The 23105-nt window shown below is 55.7% G+C and overlaps 1 protein-coding gene across 4 annotated transcripts; it reads left to right on the top strand.

Annotated features, from left to right (window-relative positions):
* The first annotated feature begins 307 nt into the window (after positions 1-307).
* Positions 308-15994, top strand: RDH13 (retinol dehydrogenase 13). 4 transcript variants are annotated; one of them, XM_054709981.1, is made up of 7 exons: positions 308-369; positions 7077-7195; positions 7579-7734; positions 10654-10758; positions 11161-11373; positions 12751-12852; positions 14980-15994. In XM_054709981.1, exons 3-7 carry the CDS (start codon positions 7608-7610, stop codon positions 15186-15188), a joined length of 756 nt encoding a protein of 251 aa, XP_054565956.1. In that variant the 5' UTR covers positions 308-369; positions 7077-7195; positions 7579-7607; the 3' UTR covers positions 15189-15994. The 4 variants fall into 4 exon arrangements, with proteins under 4 accessions (XP_054565956.1, XP_054565954.1, XP_054565953.1 ...); XM_054709979.1 differs by lacking the exon at positions 308-369 and adding an exon at positions 1866-1967; XM_054709978.1 differs by lacking the exon at positions 308-369 and adding an exon at positions 4395-4574.
* The last annotated feature ends 7111 nt before the right edge of the window (positions 15995-23105 follow it).

Below are 23105 nucleotides of genomic sequence, written 5' to 3'. Positions count from 1 at the left end.
CGCAGGCTGAGGCTCTATCCACTGAGCCACACCAGCCAGGGCCTCCTAGTTTTTTAAATTTATTTTTTTAAGGGATTGGTGATAGAAACTTTAAAAAAAGTTACTTTTTTTTCAATTTCAGTTTACATTCCATACTATTTTGTACTCATTTCAGGTGGATAGCATAGCGGCTACACAATCATGTACTTTACAACATGACCCCCCGGATAGAAACTTTTAAAAAAAAAATTGTTTTCTTTCCTGGCAGGAAAAAAAGTGAACCAGATGTGAACTCGAAAGATCCTCGGGATGAGGAAGAGATGGGTGATCCTCGGGCGACTCTAAAAGCAACCCCATCCCAGGTGGAGAGTGTGTGTATATCTGTGTGGGGTGAGTATCAGATGCATGGAAATGAGCTTGGTTCGGTAGAGACTTGGACGCCAGGAGCCCTCTGATGGGGAAATCAGAGGGCATTGTGGGAAAATCCTCTCAGCACCTGGGACAGCGCCCAGTACTTAGGCAGCTAACACTGGTATGTAAACACGCAAAGCCTATGAAGATCAGAGGGAGGACTGGAAACATCCCGGGTGTGTCTGGGAACCAGGTGGGAGGCGCCCAGCGGGAGGAATCTGCCTGCATTGTTCCTTTAGAATGACACTGGCAGCCAGGGGTGCGCGGGCCCTCACCGTGGGTCAGGTCCTGGTTGCACGGCAGCTCCCAAAGTCTAGGACAGGAGCCAGCCAACCACGGCCCTCTGCTGTTTTATTTATTTTTAATTTTTATTGATTTCAGAGAGGAAGGGAGAGGGAGAGAGAGATAGAAACTTCGATGATGAGAATCATTGATCAGCTGCCTCCTGCACGCCCCCTACTGGGGATCGAGCCAGCAAAGGGGGCATTTGCCCTTGACTGGAATTGAACCTGGGACCTTCTAGTCCGCAGGCTGATGCTCTATCCACTGAGCCAAACCAGCCAGGGCATAGTTTTTTTTTTGTTTTGTTTTTTTTTACTCTAGGGACTAGTTGTTGTTGTTTTTTAAATATATTTTATTGATTTTTCACAGAGAGGAAGGGAGAGGGATAGAGAGTTAGAAACATCGATGAGAGAGAAACATCGATCAGCTGCCTCCTGCACACCTCCTACTGGGGATGTGCCTGCAACCAAGGCACATGCCCTTGGCCGGAATCGAACCCTGGGACCTTTCAGTCCGCAGGCCGACGCTCTATCCACTGAGCCACACCGGTCAGGGCTGTTGTTGTTTTCTTATTTTTATTTTTTTAAAGGTAGCAATTGTGACAACTTTTAAAGTTCCATATAACAGGACTTCCAGTTGTATTGACATTTTTTTTTTTGGTAAATATATTTTATTGATTTTTTACAGAGAGTCAGAAACATCGATGAGAGAGAAACACCAATCAGCTGCCTCCTGCACACCCCGCACTAGGGATGTGCCTGCAACCAAGGCACATGCCCCTGACCGGAATCGAACCCGGGACCCTTCAGTCCACAGGCTGACACTCCATCCACTGAGCCACACCAGTCAGGGCCAATGACCCATTAGTTACATACATTCTTACATGGGGAAGGAGGATAAAACTCCACACAGCTGGTTTGCCATGCATTGGAATGGCCGTTTAGGAAGGCTGTTCTGACTGACACTCCCACCGGCTGGTATGCGACCTGTTCTGCCACATCCTTCCCGACACTCAGTATCATCTCTGTTTTGATTCTGCCAATCTGATAGGCAGGAAACACGTTGTTATGATCCTAACGAACATTCCTCTGACTCCCAGTAAGGCTGAGCAGCTTCGTTACATTTGTTAACGTACTTTTATTTATTTATTTTTATTATTATTATTTTAAATATATTTTATTGATTTTTTACAGAGAGGAAGGGAGAGGGATAGAGAGCTAGAAACATCGATGAGAAAGAAACATCGATCAGCCACCTCCTGCACACTCCCCACTGGGGATGTGCCTGCAACCAAGGTACATGCCCTTGACTGGAATCGAACCTGGGACCCCTCAGTCCGCAGGCTGATGCTCTATCCACTGAGCCAAACCGGCTAGGGCTGTACTTTTATTTTTTGCAAATTGCCTGTCATGTCCTTTGCCTATGCTCCCATCTCCCTGTTGGAGGCAAGCTTTTTTTCTTCTTATTTATTCATAAGAGCTCTTTACATATTAAGGATACCAGCTCTTTGTCATTTGGGTGGGTAAGAGGATCCCGAAGTTGAGAGAGGGGGAAGTTGCTGTGTAAGGTACACATCTAAGCAGAGGTGGATCAGAAATTTGAAACAAGATCTGTCTGGATCCATGTCTGGGGATCTTTACCACAGCCTCCATGGCACCTTCTCCTGTCCCTGGCGTTGCCCCTCCACGGGCCAGGAGCTCTGAGTTCCCACAATCTCAGAAAGGGGAGAGGCCTCTGACCAGATCCAGCCACCCTTACTACATCCTCAACAGCAAACCAATTCTTCGGTTTGTTGTATCGATTAAATACTTGGCACATACTAGGTACTCAAGAAATAGTATCTGGTATTATTTTTATTTTATTTATTTAAATTCTAACCAGACCATATGTTTTTATTGATTTTTAGAAAGAGAGAGAGAGAGAAGAGAGAGAGAGAGAGAGAGAGAGAGAGAGAGAGAAAGAAACATCAATGTGAGAAAGAAACATAGATTGGTTGTCTCCCATATGTGCCCTGACTGGAATCAAACCTTTTTGTGCACAGGATGATGCTCCAACTAACTTAGCCATCCAGCCAGGGCAGTATCTGGTATTATTATTATTATTATTATTACTTTTAATTTAAAAATTTTCTCTTCAGCCACATGTCTTGCCAGCTGCCTCCTCCTTCGAACCAACCTCCTATAATGTGAAATATCGGGCACTCCCCAAGCAAGTTGCCTTCTGACTCCTGGCTTTTGCGTATGCTATTCCACCTCTCTACTTGGTCCTTTTGAAGAACTCCTACTCATACTGCAAAACCCTACTAAGGTTCCCCTTTCTCTGGGAAGTCTTCCCTCACTCCCAGACTGAATTCCCAATAACAGAGCCTGGGCCCAGGGCTGTTGTTTTCCCTCCGAGCTTTCCAGCCCACTCCAGAAAGAAGACACACCTCTCCGAGAAGAAAGGTTGTTAGCTCTATAAAAGCCGCAGAACCAAAGCGAACACACGTCACTCCATTCCTAGGAAACGAAACATTGCGTCCACGGTCAGCTTTAGTGTCCGAGCCAATACTCAGAGAGCTCTTGGGACAGTTGGAAACAATTTAACAGTCCGACATTTTTCACTTCAAAGCATTCTCAAGTGTGTCTGCTGCTTGCTGACAAAGCCGACCCACTCGTAAATTATCCAAGCACTTGTTGCCAAGTGATTTCCAAAACAAAACCCTAAAAATCTCTAGGGGGTTCTTTTCTTTTTAGCCAGCTTTATCGCAGCGTGATCGGCAGGCGATGGTATTCACTATTTGTAAGCGAACGCTGAGCCTTGTCAAATGTACGCAGTCAGGAGTATAACCATCCATAGGATGAAGATAGAGACTATCTCCAATCACACCCCCCAAATTCCCTTCCAGTCATCGCTGCCCTGCTCCCTCTGCCCCAGCCACTGAGCTCCATCCTCTCACTATAGCTTTGTCTTCCCTGGAATGTCATGTAACCGGATCCTACAGCACCAATCAGTCCTTAGGGTCTGCCTCCAGGGTCCCTCCGATCCAGGAGTCAAAACACCCAGCCCTCCTCCCTCAGACCCAGGAGTCCAGCCCCCCAGGCACCCAGCTCTCCTCCCTCAGACCCAGGAGCCCAGGCCCCCAGCCCTCCTCCCTCAGACCCAGGAGCCCAGGCCCCCAGCCTCCTCCCTCAGACCCAGGAGCCCAGGCCCCCAGCCTCCTCCCTCAGACCCAGGAGCCCAGGGCCCCAGCCTCCTCCCTCAGACCCAGGAGCCCAGGCCCCCAGCCCTCCTCCCTCAGACCCAGGAGTCCAGGCCCCCAGTCCCTCCTCCCTCAGACCCAGGAGTTTGGAAACCCGAGGCTAGTATATTGGTCCTGAGCATCAGAATCCTAAAAGTCAGCCATAGCGTCTGTGAGGAAGGTCTAAACACATTTCAGACGAGGCAACAGGCTGATACATTGGAAAGACACCCAGAGGAACAGTCCTGAAGCGGCAGCTGCAGGATTGGAATCCTGGATTCACCCCAGAACTGAGCTGTGTTTTGCAGCAGAACGACGGTGACGTCATTCCAACACCGCGTAGGCCCCGCCCCTTCAGCCTCGCCCACAGCCCTAGGCCACGCCCACAGCCTAGTAAACTACATTTCCCAGCAGCAGTAGCGCTCACGTCCCACCCCCATAGGTCCCGCCCTGGAAGCCCCGCCCCCTGTCGGCCACGCCACGCCCCTTTCAGGAAGTCGGCGGTTCCAGCCGGGCCGCCTGCCCTTCCCCACGTGGATCGCGGGTCGCACGCTCCTTGGAGCGACCGGGCGGCGGAGGTGCGGGCGGCCCCGCGCTGCGTCCCGCGCCCGCCCGGCATGAACCGCTACCTGGTGCCGGTGTCCATGCTGGGCACGGCGGTGGGCGGCGCCGTGCTGCTCAGGTGAGTGCGTGCCGGCTCCGGTCTGCAGCCGGGGGAGCGGAGGCCGGGCGGGGACCTCCGACTCCTCGCCCGCCAGCCACCCCCCTGCAGCGCCCCCGGAGGACGTGGGGACGCCCCGAAGCCCCGGCGATGGCAGGTCACCGCCAAGGTCACTCAGAGGAAGGGGCGGGTCCGGGCCCTGGGAAACTTGTTGGTCTAGCGGCTTCCGGGCTTCTAACGGGTGAATTCATTCATTCATTCTGCAGATAGTTATCGAGCAGCCCCGTATGTCACCGGCTGGGCCGGGGTGCAAGGAAAAGTGTGTGCCCCCTAAACTCTCTAATCCGAAATGAGGGGAACAGAGAGAATTGTGCAACTCGACACAGGGAAAGCTCCGGTTGCATGGGGTGTGAGTGTGTGTGTAGCTCACTTAAAAAACAAAACAAACCCATTGCTTATGCTGATAGGCATGCGTACAAGTCCTTTGGTGGCTCTCTAACCCTCTCACCTCCCTCCCCTGCCATTTGTGTCTGGATCTATTCTTTTTTTTTAAAAAAAATATTTTATTGATTTTTTACAGAGAGGAAGGGAGAGGGATAGAGAGTTAGAAACATCCACGAGAAACATGGATCAGCTGCCTCCTGCACACCTCCCACTGGGGATGTGCCCGCAACCAAAGTGCATGCCCTTGACTGGAATCGAACCTGGGACCCTTCAGTCCGCAGACCGACGCTCCATCTGGATCTATTCTTGTTCATCAAATTATGTTGCTCATTATACCCCACCTATGAGTGAGATCATGAGATATTGATCTTTCTCGGACTGGCGGGATGGGAATGGCTGGCTGGGGTGGGGGGTGGGGGGAAGGGTCAATTGGGGGAAAGGGAGACATAGGTAAAACTTTAGACAGTTAAAAAACCCCACAGCCCTGGCTGGTTTGGCTCAGTGGATAGAGCGTTGGCCTGCGGACCGAAGGATCCCAGGTTCGATTCCGGTCAAGGGCGCATGCCCGTGGTTGCGAGCTCGATTCGATCCCCAGTGGGGGGCGTGCAGGAGGCAGCCAATCAATGATTCTCATCGTTGATGTTTCTTTTTTTTATTATTATTATATTTTATTGATTTTTTTTTTACAGAGAGGAAGGGAGAGGGAGAGAGAGTTAGAAACATCGATGAGAGAGAAACCTCGATCAGCTGCCTCCTTCACACCCCCTACTGGGGATGTGCCCGCAACCAAGGTACATGCCCTTGACCGGAATCGAACCTGGGACCTTTCAGTCCGCAGGCCGACACTCTATCCACTGAGCCTAACCGGTTTCGGCTCATCGTTGATGTTTCTATCTCTCTCTCCCTTCCTCTCTGAAAATAATAAAAAAATATTTAAAAAACCCCCACAAACAAACCCCAAAGAACAGCTACCAACTGCTCTATAGCAGCGCTGTTCAGTAGAACTTACTGCGGTGATGGAAGTGCTTTAGAGGGGAGAGGGAGAGAGACACATCGATGTGAGAGCCCAGCACTGACTGGTTAGTTATTAAGTGATTTAAATGAAAGAGCGTCAGGTGGCTGGTGACTGTAGTGTTTCTTTTTTAATTTCTTTATTGATTATGGTGTCACGTATTTGTCCTCATCCCCCCATTCCCATCCCAAACCCCTCCCCACGCATGCCCCCACCCCCCTGTTGTCCGTGACCACTGGTTAGGCTTATATGCATGCACACAAGTCCTTTGGTTGATCTCTCCCCCTCATCCCCACCCTCCCCTACCTTCCCTCTGGGGTTTGACAGTCTGATCGATGCTTCCCTGTCTCCAGGTCTGGGGGGCGGGTGTCTCTCAGCCCGGCCTGCACCCTCTCCAATCTGGGACCCCTCGGGGGATGTCCGACTGCCGGTTTAGGCTCCTAACTGCTCGCCTGCCTGCCTGATTATCCTTAACCACTTCTGCCTGCCAGTCTGATCGTCCCCTTAACTGCTCCCCTGCTGGCCTGATCGCCCCCAACTGCCCTCCTCTGCCAGCCTGATCACCCCCAACTGCCCCCCCTGCCACGACCTGCCTCCTCTGCCTGGACCGGCCTCCTCTGCATTGCGCAGAGCTGCGGGATCCCCAGGCCTCACCGCATGGAGCGGCTGCTGGCCCTGCCTCTGCTGTGCGCGTGGCCACCTTGTGATGGCCATGTTGTGACGGCCATCTTGTGACGACGTGAGGGCATGACTAGGCTATTACTAGTGTAGATGATTTTTCCCTGGCCAGGCAGCTCGGTGGGTTAGAGCCTCATCCCAATACCTCCAGGTTCCGGGTTCGATCCCCTTTTAGGACACATACAGGGAGCGAACAATGATGCGTAAGGAAGTGGAACAGCAAGCCATCAGCCGTAACCTGGCAACGGCCTCGTGGAGTCAGGCAGTGTCGGCCCGTCTTTCCGTTGGGGGACACGAGCTCAGAGGGGCCGCTTGCCTGCGATCCAAGCGGTGGGGTCCCCGGTGCGTGGTCAGGCAGGTGGAGCTGAGGGGCTCTCTCTCGCCTTCAGGGACTATGTCGCGGGCGGGGCCTGTCCCAGCAAGGCCACCCTTCAGGGCAAGACCGTCATCGTCACGGGCGCCAACACCGGCATCGGGCGGGAGACCGCCTTGGAGCTGGCCAGGAGGGGTGAGTCCCGGGGCGGGGCGGTGGGGGCTGGGGGGGGGGCTTTGGGGGCTGGGGTGGGGCGGGGCGGTGGGGGCTCATCCCCCCATTCCCATCCCACACCCCTCCCCACGCATGTCCCACCCCCCTGTTGAACTTAACCATTGGTTAGGCTCATATGCATGCACACAAGTCCGTTGGTTGATCTCTCCCCCTCCCCCCACCCTCCCCTATCCTCCCTCTGCGGCCCGACAGTCTGATCGATCGATTCCTCCTTGTTTCTGGGTCTGTTCTTGTTCATCAGTCTATGTTGTTCATCATTTCCCCTAGATGAGCGAGATCATGTGTCACTAGAGATATATAGGGCTTTATTTTTAAAAAATTTTTTTTCCATCCCGGGCTTCCAGGCGGCAACGTCATCCTGGCCTGTCGAGACATGGAGAAGTGTGAGGCGGCGGCCAAGGACATCCGTGGGGAGACCCTGAATCACCGCGTCAACGCCCGGCACCTGGACTTGGCCTCGCTGAAGTCCGTCCGAGAGTTTGCCAAGAAGGTCATTGAAGGTAGAAGATCATTGATCTCACCGTGTGGGTGAGACCTCGGGGGGCCAGGCTCTGAGGACCAGGAATTAAACCAGGCCTGGACCTTAAGCTCACAAAGCCAATCATCTCTACTGTCTGGCCCTGGTCCCTTTTAAAAAATATTATTTTTATTGATTTCAGGGAGGAAGGGAGAGGGAGAGGGAGACAGAAACATCAACGATGAGAGAGAATCATGGATCAGCTGCCTCCTGCATGCTCCCTACTGCGGATCGAGCCTGCAACCCGGGCATGTGTCCTTGACCAGAATCGAACTGTGACCTCCTGGTTCATAGGTCGATGCTTAACCACTGAGCCACACCAGCCGGGCTGGACTTTGTTTTTTTTTTTTTTTTTCAAATCCTAGGATCAGGCTCGAGTTTCTGCACTTGTCACACTGATTGCCGACTCACGCATTTTGCTCCCCACCTGGGGTTCTCTGGACTGTGGGCGTACTCATGTTTTTGAACAGGAATGAGGTGGACAGTATTCAATGTTCAGAAGGTACAAAAGCAGAGGCAGTCAGACGTCTCCCTGCCACGCCCGCCCCTGGCTCCCAGCCCCGCCTTCCTCACGTGTGTTCAGTGCTCACATGTCCGTCTGCAGAGAGTTCATGCATCTGCCACACAGGAAGGTGCATCTCCGCCCGTGGCTTTTAGTACGAATTGGAGCCTGTCCTACGCCCGGTGGTGTCCCAGCACTGCCCTCCCCGTTCTCTCAGCTTCCTCATTCTTGTGGCTGCATGGTATTTCTTCATTCTTTCCGTGTGGCTACATGGTATCTCTTTACGACTTTATTGTGGCTACATTGTATCTCTTCATTCTTTCTTTGTGGCTACATTGTATCTCTTCATTCCTTTCTTTTTTAAAAAAATATATTTTATTGATTTTTTACAGAGAGGAAGGGAGAGGGAGAGAGAGTTAGAAACACCAATGAGAGAGAAACATCGATCAGCTGCTTCCTGAACACCCCCTACTGGGGATGTGCCCCCAACCAAGGTACATGCCCTTGACCAGAATAGAACCTGGGACCCTTGAGTCCACAGGCGGATGCTCTATCCACTGAGCCAAACTGGTTAGGGCTCATTCCTTTCTTGTGGCTACATTGTATCTCTTTATGCTTTTCTTGTGGCTACATTGTATCTCTTTATGCCTTTATTGTGGCTACATTATATCTCTTTATTCTTTTCTTGTGGCCGAATCGCATCTCTTTATGCCTTTATTGTGGCTACATTGTATCTCTTTATGCCTTTATTGTGGCTACAATGTATCTCTTTATGCATTTCTTGCGGCTACATTGTATCTCTTTATGACTTTATTGTGGCTACATTGTATCTCTTTATGCTTTTCTTGCGGCTACATTGTATCTCTTTATGCCTTTATTGTGGCTACATTGTATCTCTTTATGCCTTTCTTGTGGCTGCATGGTATCGTGTTCCCTCGTGTGGTCTGGCGGGTTCCGGCCATTTGGCTGCCAGCCTTCCCGCGGCTGCTGTGAACGTCTGACCTCGTGTCCGTGTCATTTGACTTGCGGGTGACGGTGTCTGCACGTCTCGGAGACAGCCTCTTCCTCTCCACCCGGCTGCGTGTGAAATCACAGCAGGGAAGCTAGCCGGGACACAGAGGAGCGGGTGCTGAGAAGAGGCGAACAAATAAACACGAATGGACTGTTTTCCCTGATGCAAAGAAATACATGCTCCTTATGGGAAAATTGATAAAATCGATAAAATTCGGGATGGTGAAGAACTAAACACCTTTGATTCCACACCAACCTCAGGGGACTCACTGCTAACTTTTCCCCTGCTGAAGGGTGAAGTTTTCTTCCTTTCTTTCTTTCTTTTCTTTTTTTTTTTTTAAACATATTTTATTGATTTTTTTACAGAGAGGAAGGGAGAGGGAGAGAGAGTTAGAAACATCGATGAGAGAGAAACATCGATCAGCTGCCTCCTGCACACCCCCTACTGGGGATGTGCCCACAACCAAGGTACATGCCCTTGACCGGAACCGAACCTGGGACCCTTCAGTCTGCAGGCCGACGCTCTATCCACTGAGCCAAACCGGATAGGGACATGGTGAAGTTTTCATTGTGAAAAACTTCACTACTTTTCTTTCTTTTAAATGCTAGAGGCCTGGTGCACAAATTCGTGGACCAGTGGGGTCCCTCAGCCTGGCCTGCGGGATCGGGCCGAAACTGTCTCTCTGACATCCCTCAAGGGGACCTGGATTGCGAGAAGGCACAGGCCAGGCCGATGGGGTGGGGAGGGATGCAGGAGGTTGGCCAGCCGGCTAGGGACTGTGGGAGGGCTCCAGGGCATGTCTGGCCGGTCTTGCTCAGCCCCTATCAGCCAGACCCCAGCAGCAAGCTAACCTACCAGTCAGAACGTCTGCCCCCTGGTGGTCAGTGCACATCACAGCGAGTGGTTGAGCAGCCTTAGCATATCAGTAGCATATTATGCTTCGATTGGTTGAATGGCTGACCAATCGATCGGACACTTAGCACATTAGGCTTTTATTATATAGGATTTTTACTGATTTCTAGAGAGAGGGGGAGGGAGAGGGAGAGAGAGAAACACCCATCAGCTGCCTCCTGCATGCTCCCCGCCGGAAATCGAGCCCCAAATCCAGGCACGTGCCTGACTGGGAACTGAACTGGTGACCTTGTGGTACCTGGGGCGACACCCAGCCCACTGAGCCACACCAGCCAGGCCCAGACTCCCCTTCTTGTGAGGACGCTAGTCATGCTGGATGAGGACCTGTGACCTCATCTTTACTCGGTTACTTCCGCAAAGACTCCGTTTCCGCAGGAAGGCCCGTGCCCAGGTTCCGGGTGGTCGGGAAGGTCGGGGACACCGTGCGGCCCGGCGCAGGCGGGAGCTGACGCACTTGCCCGGCCCCTGTCTTCCAGAGGAGGAGAAGGTGCACGTGCTGATCAACAACGCGGCCGTCATGCGCTGCCCACACTGGACCACGGAGGACGGCTTCGAGATGCAGCTCGGCGTGAACCACCTGGGTGAGGCCGCGCTGCGCACGCCGGGACGTGAGCCGAGCGGGTCAGGCACGGCTCTGGGAGGGGGTGTCCACTTCCTTTTTTTTTTTTTTTTTAAATATTTTTATGGATTTCAGAGAGGAAGGGAGAGGGAGGGAGAGAGAAACATCAATGATGAGAGGGAATCCTTGATCGGCTGCCTCCTGCATGCCCCCCACTGGGGATGGAGCCCACAACCCAGGCCTGTGCCCTTGACGGGAATTGAACCTGGGACCCTTCAGTCTGCAGGCTGACTCTATCCACTGAGCCACACCGGCCGGGGCGGGGGGGTGTTCACTTTCCATGTCGGCCAGGTGGCCACTCCTGGGGTCACTGCGCGCTCGTAAAGTCTTTGGGACAGTTCTCTTTTTGTCGGCGTTCATCCAGGTCACTTTCTCCTGACGAACTTACTGCTGGACAAGCTGAAGGCCTCGGCCCCCTCGCGGATCATCAACCTCTCGTCCTTGGCCCACGTGGCTGGGCACATAGACTTTGACGACCTGAACTGGGAGAAGAGGAAGTATAACACGAAGGCGGCCTACTGCCAGAGTAAGCTGGCCATTGTCCTCTTCACCCGGGAGCTGAGCCGGAGGCTGCAAGGTGCGTGTGTGCCGTGCCTCTTCCTGGAGCTCTGAGCCCGGAGCGGTCCTGCTGTGACCCTGGGCTGATGGGAGGTCAAGCATGGGCTCTAGGACACAGGAGGCAAATGCATGACACACACAACCAGGCGCCCCTCCAGTACCTGAGCAGACATCACTAATCAAGCACACACCACCAGGCTCCCCTCTGGTGCCTGAAGCAGACATCACTAATCTATCACACACCACCAGGCTTTCCTCCAGTGCCTGAAGCAGACATCACTAATCAATCACACACCACCAGGCTCCCCACCGGTGCCTGAAGCAGACATCACTAATCAATCACACACCACCAGGCACCCCACTGGTGCCTGAAGCAGACATCACTAATCAATCACACACCACCAGGCACCCCACTGGTGCCTGAAACAGACATCACTAATCAATCATACACCACCAGGCTCTCCCCTGGTGCCTGAAGCAGACATCAATAATCAATCACACACCACCAGGCTCCCCACTGGTGCCTGAAGCAGACATCACTAATCAATCACACACCACCAGGCTCCCCCCTGGTGCCTGAAGCAGACATCACTAATCAAGCACACACCACCAGGCTCCCCCCTGGTGCCTGAAGCAGACATCACTAATCAATCACACACCACCAGGCTTTCCTCCAGTGCCTGAAGCAGACATCACTAATCAATCACACACCACCAGGCTCCCCTCCAGTGCCTGAAGCAGACATCACTAATCAATCACACACCACCAGGCTTTCCTCCAGTGCCTGAAGCAGACATCACTAATCAATCACACACCACCAGGCTCCCCTCCAGTGCCTGAAGCAGACATCACTAATCAATCACACACCACCAGGCTCCCCTCCAGTGCCTGAAGCAGACATCACTAATCAATCACACACCACCAGGCTCCCCTCTGGTGCCTGAAGCAGACATCACTAATCAATCACACACCACCAGGCTCCCCCCTGGTGCCTGAAGCAGACATCACTAATCAATCACGCCTTTGCCCTTGTTTCTCATAGGGGGGTGGGTTGTCCGCTCACCTGGGTGCCTGTCAGACCCCACCCCGACCCACTGCTTCAGGCCTCTGGGGGTGGGGCCCGCGGTCTGGGTGTCCCCAGGCTCCACGTGATTTTGATTTTGACACACTGGGGTGGAGAGGCCGTGCTCTGGGCAGCCATGTGACGGAGCCGCCTCGCACGATGAAACCACCTGGCGTGGAGGTTTCAGAGCAACAAGGTGATGTGGGTTCAAGGGCAGGAAATGGGGCAGCCCCGGAGCTCAGGGTGGACAGCGTCAGGCTTGCTGGGAAGGAGCGAATCTGATATCCGTCTGCCCCCCCCCCCCGCCCCCTCCCCCCTCCCTTCTCTCCCCAGGCACGGGCGTGACGGTGAACGCGCTGCACCCCGGCGTGGCCAGGACAGAGCTGGGCCGGCACACGGGCATGCACAGCTCTGCCTTCTCCAGCTTCACTCTCGGTAAGCCCCCTCCTGGCCCGGGGGCCCTCGCTAAACCCCTGCCCTCCCGGCCTGGGGCCCAGGAGCCGCCTGCAGGGCATTGAGACCAGTGGGATGTGCACGGAGTGGCAGATTATGATGATCTCTGAACGCATAATCATCCGGCCACTCAGTGTGTTTGTATCTCAAATGGGCACCAGAAGTATTCCAGACTTTTGTGGAGATCAACCACCTATTTGCCCTGAGCTTTCTGTCAGCCAGTGCAGAGGGGAACACTGATCAGGTGCACGGTTTATAGTATCTTTTTTTAAAAAAATATTTTATTGATTTTTTACAGAGAGGAAGAGAGATGGATAGAGAGTTAGAAACATCCATGAGAGAAACATCGATCAGCTGCCTCCTGCACACTCCCCACTGGGGATGTGCCCGCAACCAAGGTACACTCCCTTGATGGGAATCGAACCTGAGACCCTTCAGTCCGCTGGCCAATGCTCTATCCACTGAGCCACGCCGGTTAGGGCCCTTTTTCTATTCTTGCCCTGGAGTGACTACATGCCGCCCACCTGGGTTTCCTTTACTCCGTCTGTCGATTCAAATGCTCATCTCCCGGTCACACCCTCACAGCCACCCCCAGACATACAGTGTCGCCCGAGCTCGGGTTGACTGCTAGCCAGTCAGGCTGACGTGATGCTAACGTCACATCACAGGCTGTCCAGGGGCTGGGCTCTGCTCCCTCTCCTGAGTCATCGTGGCACCAAGAAAGTCACGTTTCTGCGTGGCCGTGGTTCTCCACCTTCCTCATGCCGCGACCCTTTAATACAGCTCCTCATGTTGTGGTGACCCCCAACCATAAAATTATTTTCATTGCTACTTCATAACTGTAATTTTGCTACTGTTAATGAATCGTAATGTAAATATCTGATATGCAGGATGTCTTAGGCCAGTGGTCGGCAAACTCATTAGTCAACAGAGCCAAATATCAACACAACGATTGAAATTTCTTTTGAGAGCCAAATTTTTTAAACTTAAACTTCTTCTAACGCCACTTCTTCAAAATAGACTCGCCCAGGCCGTGGTGTTTTGTGGAAGAGCCACACTCAAGGGGCCAAAGAGCTCCATGTGGCTCGCGAGCCGCGGTTTGCCGACCATGGTCTTAGGCGACCCCTGTGAAAGGTTCGTTTGACCCCCAAAGGGGTCGCGACCCACAGGCTGAGAACCGCCGCTGTGTGGAGCCTCAGAATAGCCCAGGACACAGGCCAGGGCCCATCTGACTGACGAGAAAGCCACGTCTCAGAGGGGAAGCCCTCGGAGCCAACCCCTGGGGTCTGGCTGAGCTCAGGGTCACCTCAGTTCCACCCCAAACCAGCTGTGCCCCAGGGGGGCGGCGGCACCTCTCTGAGCCTCAGCCTCCTCCTGCAGAGGGCGGGCCTGCGTCAGCGCCCCGGGAGGGCAGGAGGAGGCCTCCCGTAACCGGCCAGCACAGCGCCTGGCCCAGACTGAGGGGGACAGTTCGAACTTTACAACTGGCATTGTCACCCGGAAAGACACGTGGTGGGTGCGACCAGGGGCCAGCATCTTAAGCTGTTTGCAGTCTATAATAAAAGTTATTTTAGCCCTGGCCGGTTTGGCTCAATGGATAGAGCAGACCCCCAAGGGTCCCGGGTTCGATTCCGGTTAAGGGCATGTACCTTGGTTGCAGGCTCCTCCAGGGCCTGGGCCTGGGCCCTGGTCCGGGCTTGTGCAGGAGGCAACCAGTTGATGTGTTTCTCTCACATCCATGTTTCTCTCTGTCTTTCCCGCTCTTTTACTCTCCCTAAAAATCAATAGAAAAATGTCCTCGGGTGAGGACTAACAACAACAAAAAGTGATTTTAAAGCAAGATGGGGTACGGTGGGGCCTCGGGGCTGATGGACAGGAGGGAGAGCCTCCATTTGCCTGGGAAAAGCCAGGGGGGCTTCCTGGGGGAGGCAGCTTCTGGAGGGATGTGCTAGGGAAGGGGAGGGAACCGCAGGGGCAGAAGCCCCGCGCGGGCTCAGTGGGACGCCCGGCCAACGTCTGGCCTGCCCGGGCCCCGCCCGCGTCTTGGGTTGGGTAGGACCTTTGGCGTCCTGATGCCTGTGGGCTGAACGCTCTGTGGGCTGATTGCAGGGCCCATCTTCTGGCTGCTGGTCAAGAGCCCCCAGCTGGCGGCCCAGACCAGCACCTACCTGGCCGTGGCCGAGGAACTGGAGGGCGTTTCTGGGAAGTACTTCGATGGACTCCGAGAGAAGGCCCCGGCCCCCGAGGCTGAGGATGACGAGGTGGCCCGGCGGCTCTGGGCCGAAAGCGCCCGTCTGGTGGGCTTGAAGGCGTCCTAGGGGTCCCCTTCCCCCCAAATACCTGGGAGCCGGTGTGAAAAAACCATCAGGATGGAGCCGCAAGACCAAGGCTGGCTGCCATGCCCACGCCACCCTCTAGGTGGCAGCATTGGCCAAGCCTTCAAACGAAGGACCCTGCCTGCCTGCCGTGCCCGCAGCAGCCGCTAGATGGCAGCATTGACCAAGGAATGCTGGCTGCCATGCTCACATCGCCCTCTAGGCGGCAGCATCGGCCTTTCCACGCTCCCTCTGGCTTCTGGCCGCGGTGGACTGGGCTGCAGGTGCGCACCTGAGCCCGGGGCTGCCACAGGGGAGCCAGGCCGCCAGCTGCTTCCCCTGGGAACCTAAACTGGGAACTGCTGGGGCAGGAGCCAGCGCCCTGTGACGTGGGCCACGGTGGGGGGCAGGGTGTCTGCTAGACCTGATCGAGTTCACCGTCCCCCGTGGGACCTGCACGCCGCTGGGCTCCTCTCTGAGCCTCAGTTTCCCCAACTGGAAAGCGTGCAGAATCCCCGGACTACCTCACAGGATGGCGTGCTGAGCGTTTCTTGCCAGGGAGTTTCCTGAGGGTCTTTGTGTGCCAGACCCTGGCCAGGTGTGGGGGAAGGAGGGGTAGCAGTGTGTGTGTGGGGGGGCTGTACCCCGAGACCAGGCTGACACATATCTGGCCCGTTATCCCTGAGTCACGCCCCCCTGGACAGGTGAGCAACGCACCAGCTGCTGCTGCTGAGGGCCCAGGGGTCACAACCTTCCCTTCCCCTGTGGACTCTCAAACTTGCTCTTTAATAAATAATGAGGAAAATCTAGCTGAGTCACAGGTCTCACTTCCTCTGGGCATGTGGGGAAGTCCCCATGGGCTCATGTATTTCTTCCTTTTTTTTTTTTTAGATCTTGCCATTCACACTCTAGGTTCCTTTTTATTGTTTTAACCCTTGGTAAAAATGTATCCAAGAAACAGGATACACATACATTTTAAAACATGAACCGTTAGAGCCCGGCCGGGGTGGCTCAGTGGTTGAGCATCCACCCAGGAACCAGGAGGTCACCCGGTTCGATTCCCGGTCAGGCCACATGCGGGGTTGCAGGCTCAACCTCCAGGAGGGTGTGCAGGAGGCAGCCGATCAATGATTCTCTCTCATCATTGATGTTTCCATCTCTCTCTCCCTCTCCCTTCCTCTCTGAAGTCAATAAGAGAAAAGGCTCCTGCCCTGGCTGGTTTGGCTCAGCTTGTGGACTGAAGGGTCCCAAGTTCGATTCTGGTCAAGGGCACATGCCCGGGTTCGATCCCCAGGAGGGTGTGCAGGAGGCAGCTGATCGATGATTCTCTCTCATTGTTGATGTTTCTCTCCCTTCCTCTCTGAAATCAATACACGTATATTTTTTAAAAAGCCTCCTAAGGCCGAAACCGGTTTGGCTCAGTGGATAGAGCGTCGGCCTGCGGACTCAAGGGTCCCAGGTTCGATTCCGGTCAAGGGCATGTACCTTGGTTGTGGGCACATCCCCAGTAGGGGAGTGTGCAGGAGGCAGCTGATCGATGTTTCTCTCCCATCAATGTTTCTAACTCTCTATCCCTCTCTCTTCCTCTCTGTAAAAAATATATTTAAAAAGCCTCCTAAGAATGAGTTACTAATTAAATATAAAATTAGTCCCCCGATCAGCAACTTCAATCCCACTCATTCCAGGTGCTTCCTCCACGCCCTTTGCCACGGGAAGGGGTGGTTTTGGGGGAGCAGATGTGGACGCCTTTGGGGGCGCCTCAGTTCTGTCTGCCACTCTGTCCCTTTCACACCTGCTTTCTTAGCGTTTCTCACGGTTCTGTTTAAAGGAGGCAGAATTACCGACCCTCTCCCCCCACCCACCTGGCCCGTGTTAGGAGCAAATCGTTAGGAGCAAATCGACTGAAATGAGATGTTATCGCCAACTCCCTGCTGCTCGCTTTGGCTTAAAAAAAAAAAATCAGGATGTCTCTGCAGGAAGAGGATCGGAATGCAAAGTCTGGTTCTGGGGCGCACTCTGTTCTGGGGGGATGGTTATGGGTTCAGAGGAAAACGGCAGCCAGTCTGGCCCTCAGCCACGTGCAGGCAGTTGGCGGTTTGCGGCTGCGAGCCACAAACCCCTCAGACCGACATCCGCTTCCTTTTCGGAACCGAGAAACCTCAGACCACAGACGCTGTCACACACACTGATGTCACCCTTCCTCGCCCCGGAGGCTCTGAGCGGCTCCAAACCCGGCGCGAACCGGAGGTGAAAGGTGAAGAAACCCCGTCTGAAACCACCTCAAACCCACAGCCGCCCGGGGACGGCACTGAGGGAGAGCACCAGCAGCCGGGGAGGAAGCGAGAAAGGGCTGTGGGTTATGGGGGGCGGGTGCAGGCTTCACGGAGAGGCACCCGAGTGGGGGTGACACTTTCGTGGGCTCTTTGGGGCCTGGGGCCTGTGCCGGGAGGCCCGGCTGCTGGGGACAGGTGCTGGCCGGGTGCCCGCCGGGCTGGTGTTCGCCCCGGCTGGGGCGGATGCTCTAACCACTGACCCACCGGCTCTGGCTGAGGGACCTGGTCACCATCCCACCTGCCTGACGGCGACCATCACCACGGGCCACTTCACCCCGACGCTGGGCGTCTGGGGCGGGTTGATGGTTCCCCCTAAAGTTATGTCCATCCCTGGCCGGTGTGGCTCAGTGGATAGAGCGTAAGCCTGCGGACTGAAGGGTCCCAGGTTCGATTCCCGTCAAGGGCACATGCCCGGGTTGCGGGCTCGGTCCCCAGTAGGGGGCGTGCGGGAGACAGCCCATCAATGATTCTCTCTCATCATTGATGCTTCTATCTCTCTCTCCCTCTCCTCTCTCTCCCTTCCTCTCTGAAATCAATAAAAAAAATATATATAAAAAAATTATGTCCTCGTCCTAACCCTGGGTACCAGCAACTGGGACCTACTTTGGAATAATAAAAAAAAAGGTTCTTTGCACTGAAGGTAGGGACTCGAGATGAGATCCCCCAGATGACCTGGGCGGGCCTCCAACCCCAGGACCAGGGGCCTTGCAAGGGGCAGAGGGGAGGACAGATGAGGGCAGAGGGCACAGGTAGGAGTGAGGGACCCCCACACCGAGGCACGGCCCCCCGAGATGCAAAAGGCAAAGAACAGGCTCCCCTGGGGCGCCCTGACCCCTTGACCTTGGAGAACTGAGCGAGAACAGGCGTGCTGGCCATGTTTCAACAGCCAGAGGACACATACAACCTCTCTCCCTCTCTGCTTTCTTTTTTCGCTTGTTATTCCTCACCCGAGGGTTTTCCCCCATTGATTAAGGGAGGGAGAGCGAGAGCAACATCCATGTGAGAGAGACACACGGATTGGTTGCCTCCTGCACACACGCCCGGGGGCTGGGGGGATGGAGCCTGCAACCCAGGTACCTGCCCTGGACCGGGATTCAAACCCGCGCCCTCTGGGTCCCTGGGCGGATGCTCTAACCACTGACCCACCTGGTCTCCACACCGGATGGCAGTACCGCCCCCCGAGGAGTGACAACCCGATGGTCCCCCGGCATCGCCGGGTGCGTCTGGGCGGGAAACGCCCCCTGTCGGAGGCGGGCAGCCTCAGGAGCGGGGAGCGGGCGGGGGGGGGGGGGGGGGGGGGGGGGGGAAATGGACCTACCGCTCCCGGCGGCGCACAGCGGGACCACACACCGCGTTTGCCCGGAGGCTCGCGGGGAGGGAGCGCGGCGCGGGCCGGTGGCTTTGGGGTTGACATCGCCGTGGAGACGGTGCGGATGGAGGGAGGCTGTGCGACCGAGAGCGAGTGTCCCCGAAGAGCGGCCGGTGCCCGGGAAGGCGCGAGAGAAACCGGGGTTTCCTCCAGCTGAGGGCGCCCCGAAAGCCACGCCCCCGGGGGGCGGGGCCTGTAACGGCGGCGGAGCTTCGCGGGAGGCGAAACGCGCAGCCTCGGACCGGCTGGACCCGGGGCTGGGTCCTTGGCGTGGACGCACCTGGAAACCTGGAGCCCCCCGCCCCCCCGCCCCCCAATGCCCCTGGATCGGAGGTCCCGGCAGGTGTCTCCCCCGTGAGGTTGATTGGCATCAAGCCCTAGCCCCGCCCACCCTCCTGTGACCGGCTCACCTGGGTGATGGGGGGCGGGGGATGTCGGCTAACGCGCGGTGATTGGCTGAGCCTGGGGCTCACCTGGGCGTGGCTCTCGGGCGTTAGGCGGGGGGCGGGGGATTGAGGGGTGAGGGTGGGAGGTTGGGGGGTCCGGCTGGGGAGAATCCGTGGACCGGGAGTTCCTTCAATATTTCTGGCTTTCTAACCAGTGATCACGGACAACAGGGGGGTGGGGGCATGCGTGGGGAGGGGTTTGGGATGGGAATGGGGGGGATGAGGACAGATATGTGATACCTTAATCAATAAAGTAATTAAATATTTCTGGCTTTCCGGGGACCCGGGGGCTGTATGTAGGTGTCTCCCACGTAACGAGTGAAACCGGGGCAGCCCTGCGGGTGTGGCTCAGCCGGCTGAGCATCGCCCTGGGCACCCACAGGTCTGGGGTTCGATTCCAGGTTGGGGCACGTGCCTGGGTTGCGGGTTTGATCCCCTGTCAGGGCGCCTGTGGGAGGCAACCAATCTATGTTTCTCTCCCTCTCTCCTGTCTCTCCCGCCCGCCCTCCCCTCATAAAAACAAATCCTCAGGCAAGAGCAAAAAGAATGCCTGATGAGACCATGTGTCCCTGGATCCGGATGAGGCCTCGTGCACCTAGGCCCGGGTGAGCCCAAGTGGCCCTGGGTCTGGGAGAGGCCAAGCGTCCCTGGGTCCGGGTGAGACCATGTGTCCCTGGATCCGGGTGAGGCCTCGTGCACCTAGGCCCGGGTGAGCCCAAGTGGCCCTGGGTCTGGGAGAGGCCAAGCGTCCCTGGGTCCGGGTGAGACCATGTGTCCCTGGATCCGGGTGAGGCCTCGTGCACCTAGGCCCGGGTGAGCCCAAGTGGCCCTGGGTCTGGGAGAGGCCAAGCGTCCCTGGGTCCGGGTGAGACCATGTGTCCCTGGATCCGGGTGAGGCCTCGTGCACCTAGGCCCGGGTGAGCCCAAGAGGCCCTGGGTCTGGGAGAGGCCAAGCGTCCCTGGGTCCGGGTGAGACCATGTGTCCCTGGATCCGGATGAGGCCTCGTGCACCTAGGCCTGGGTGAGCCCAAGTGGCCCTGGGTCTGGGAGAGGCCAAGCGTCCCTGGGTCCGGGAGAGACCATGTGTCCCTGGATCCAGGTGAGGCCTTGTGCAACTAAGCCCAGGTGAGGCCACGTGCCCCTGGGTCTGGGAGAGGCCAAGTGTCCTTGGGTACGGGTGAAGCCAGATCCTGGGTCCGGGTGAGGCCGTGCGCCCCTGGATCCATCCGGGTGAGGCTGGGTCCCAGGCCCGGGTGAGACCACGCGCCCCTTGGATATGGGTGAGGCCACGTGCCCCTTAGACCAGGTGACGCCGTGCCCCTGGGATCGGCCGAGACCAAACCAGAGGGAGTCAGACCTCCATTACCACCATTTGTCCACCATCCAGAGCTGAGGGGTCAGTGCTGACATGTACACATAAGGAACTACTGGACATCGAAATTGGGTCTCAAAAGAACTGTTGGTCCAGGGGGAAGCTCACTACAGATTGATTCATTTGCCTGTCAGCATAAATATTATTGCTCGTCTCACATTCAGTTCTTATTAGTATATATCTAGTGACATCTGATCTCGTTCATCTAGAGTAAATGATGAACAACATAGACTGAGGAACAAGAACAGAACCAGAAGCAAGGAGGCATCGATCGGACTATCGGGCCTCAGAGGGAGGATACGGGAGGGTAGGGGGAGGGTGGGGGGGAGGGGGAGAGTTCAACCAAAGGACCTGTATGCATGCATATAAGCCTATCCAACGGTTAAGTTCAACAGGGGATTGGGGCATGCGTGGGGAGAGGGGTGGGATGGGAATGGGGGGATGAGGACAAATATGTGACACCTTAATCAATAAAGAAATTAAAAAAAAAAAAAAAAAGAATGCCTGAACTTAGACACAATTTAAAAGTTCATGGAACCCTAACCGGTGTGGCTCAGTGGATAGAGCGTCGGCCTGCAGACTCAAGGGTCCCAGGTTCGATTCCAATCAAGGGCATGTACCTTGGTTGCGGGCACATCCCCAGGTACATGGTTTGCAGGAGGCAGCTGATCAGTGTTTCTAACTCTCTCTCTCTCTCCCTTCCTCTCTGTAAAAAACCAATAAAATATATTAAAAAGAGAAGAAACCAGAGGAAGGGCACCCTGTGGACTCTGCAGGGTTAAGGGAAAAAGGAGAAAAAAGGGGAAATTAAGATTTTTGCAAGGAGTGGGGGAGGGAAGGACGGAAACCTCCTCCCCTAACAAGAACCTGAACTTCACCACACGGACAGTAGAGGGCGCTCGTGTCTGAAAAAACTTCACCTTCGGCACCAGCCGCCTTAACTATTTAGCAACACGTGTTCTCTCTCCCACGGGTGTTTCTCTCTCCGTCTCCCCCCTCCCTTCACTCTCTCTAAAAATCAATGGAAAAATAGCCTCTGGCGACGATTAACACCAACGGAGGAACTCACGGAAGGGAACACGGTACCAATCACCCCACGCCAGCTGTTGTGACCAGAACCGTCACCGAGTTCTCAGGTTGGACCTGGGCCTGTGGCTCCGTCCACGGCGGTCCCACCGGGTTCTGCGGGGCGAGACTCAGCCCTCTGACGCCGCCCCGCCTCCCCCTGCAAACCCGCGGCTCTCCGGGTGCACACACAGGCCGGGGAGAGCCGGGCGGTCGGCCACGTGTCTGTGGCTGCAGGCCCAGCGGGAACCCGCAGAGGGATGTGGGTGGCCGCGGCGCCGGCTCTGCACCCAGCCTGTGTCACAGGAGGGGAAGTCCCCTTCCTGCTGAGCAGGGAGGCGGTCGCTCTGTGTCAAGGGCTCAGAGCGCCGGGCTGCCCCGTCCTGGGCGTGTCCCGCTGTGGCCATCGCCGTCCAGAGCGAGCTGCGGGCTCATGCCCGGGGGTCACTGTTCTGCTTGGACTTGGGGAGCTGATGGAGGAGGCTGTGGAAGGACGAGGATATAGATATGAGGTTCCTTACCCGGCGGCCCTCGGTGGGGTCCTGTGGCTGGTGAGGGATCGAGAGACCACCCTACGGTCATTTTTCTTTCTTTTTTATTATTTTAAAAAAATATATTTTTATTGATCTCAGAGAGGGAGGGAGAGGGAGAGAGAGATAGAAACATCAATGTTGAGAGAGAATCATGGATCGGCTGCCTCCTGCACGCCCCCTACTGGGGATGGAGCCTGCAACCCCAGCATGTGCCCTGACTGGAATCCAACCCAGGATCCTTCAGTCCGCAGGCCGATGCTCTAACCACTGAGCCAAACTAGCTAGGGCTTTTCCATTGATTCTGAGAGAGAGAGAGGAGGGAGGGGGAGAGAGAAACATTGACGTGAGAGAGACACATCAATCGGTTGCCTCCCACACACACCCTGACCAGCACCGGGGATCGAACCTGCAACCCAGGTGTGTGCTCTTGACCAGGAATCGAACCCCTGGCCCCACGGTGCTCGGGGGGCCAGCGCCCTAACCACGAGGCCAGGGCTCGTTGGGGGTTGGATCTGCACGTCTCCAGGGAATGCCAGGCGTCTGTGGGAAGACTGGCATGTGGAAAGTCCCTCCGGCGCCTGGTGGCAGGAGATAAGTGAGGTTCCTTGGAGCTGTGAGCAAGTCATTGCCGGGGGTGAGGGGGGCACAGCTCCGGCCGGATAAGTCTCCATTAGGAAAGGGCGGCGGGGGGAGGGGGGGAGGGCGCTTCTCCCTCTTCTCGTCTGTCCATCCGGTGTCCGGGCTCCAGCCCCTCACAGCTCCCTCCAGGGCTGCGGAGCTCAGGACCGGCCTCCTCGGAGCC

The sequence above is a fragment of the Eptesicus fuscus genome, chromosome 21, assembly GCF_027574615.1.
Source record: "Eptesicus fuscus isolate TK198812 chromosome 21, DD_ASM_mEF_20220401, whole genome shotgun sequence".
NCBI lineage: Eukaryota > Metazoa > Chordata > Mammalia > Chiroptera > Vespertilionidae > Eptesicus > Eptesicus fuscus.
Note: the sequence above shows the minus strand (reverse complement) of the source record. Positions and strands in the feature narration are given on the sequence as shown.

What these genes read in the sequence shown, in the direction of transcription:
- RDH13 (XM_054709978.1), top strand. Translation starts at nt 4,510, where the DNA reads ATGAACCGCTACCTGGTGCCGGTGTCCATGCTGGGCACGGCGGTGGGC. An exon ending in TGCCAAGAAGGTCATTGAAG is followed by an intron (nt 7,735 to 10,653) that starts GTAGAAGATCAT and finishes CCTGTCTTCCAG; the next exon opens with AGGAGGAGAAGGTGCACGTG. An exon ending in CTTCTCCAGCTTCACTCTCG is followed by an intron (nt 12,853 to 14,979) that starts GTAAGCCCCCTC and finishes GGCTGATTGCAG; the next exon opens with GGCCCATCTTCTGGCTGCTG.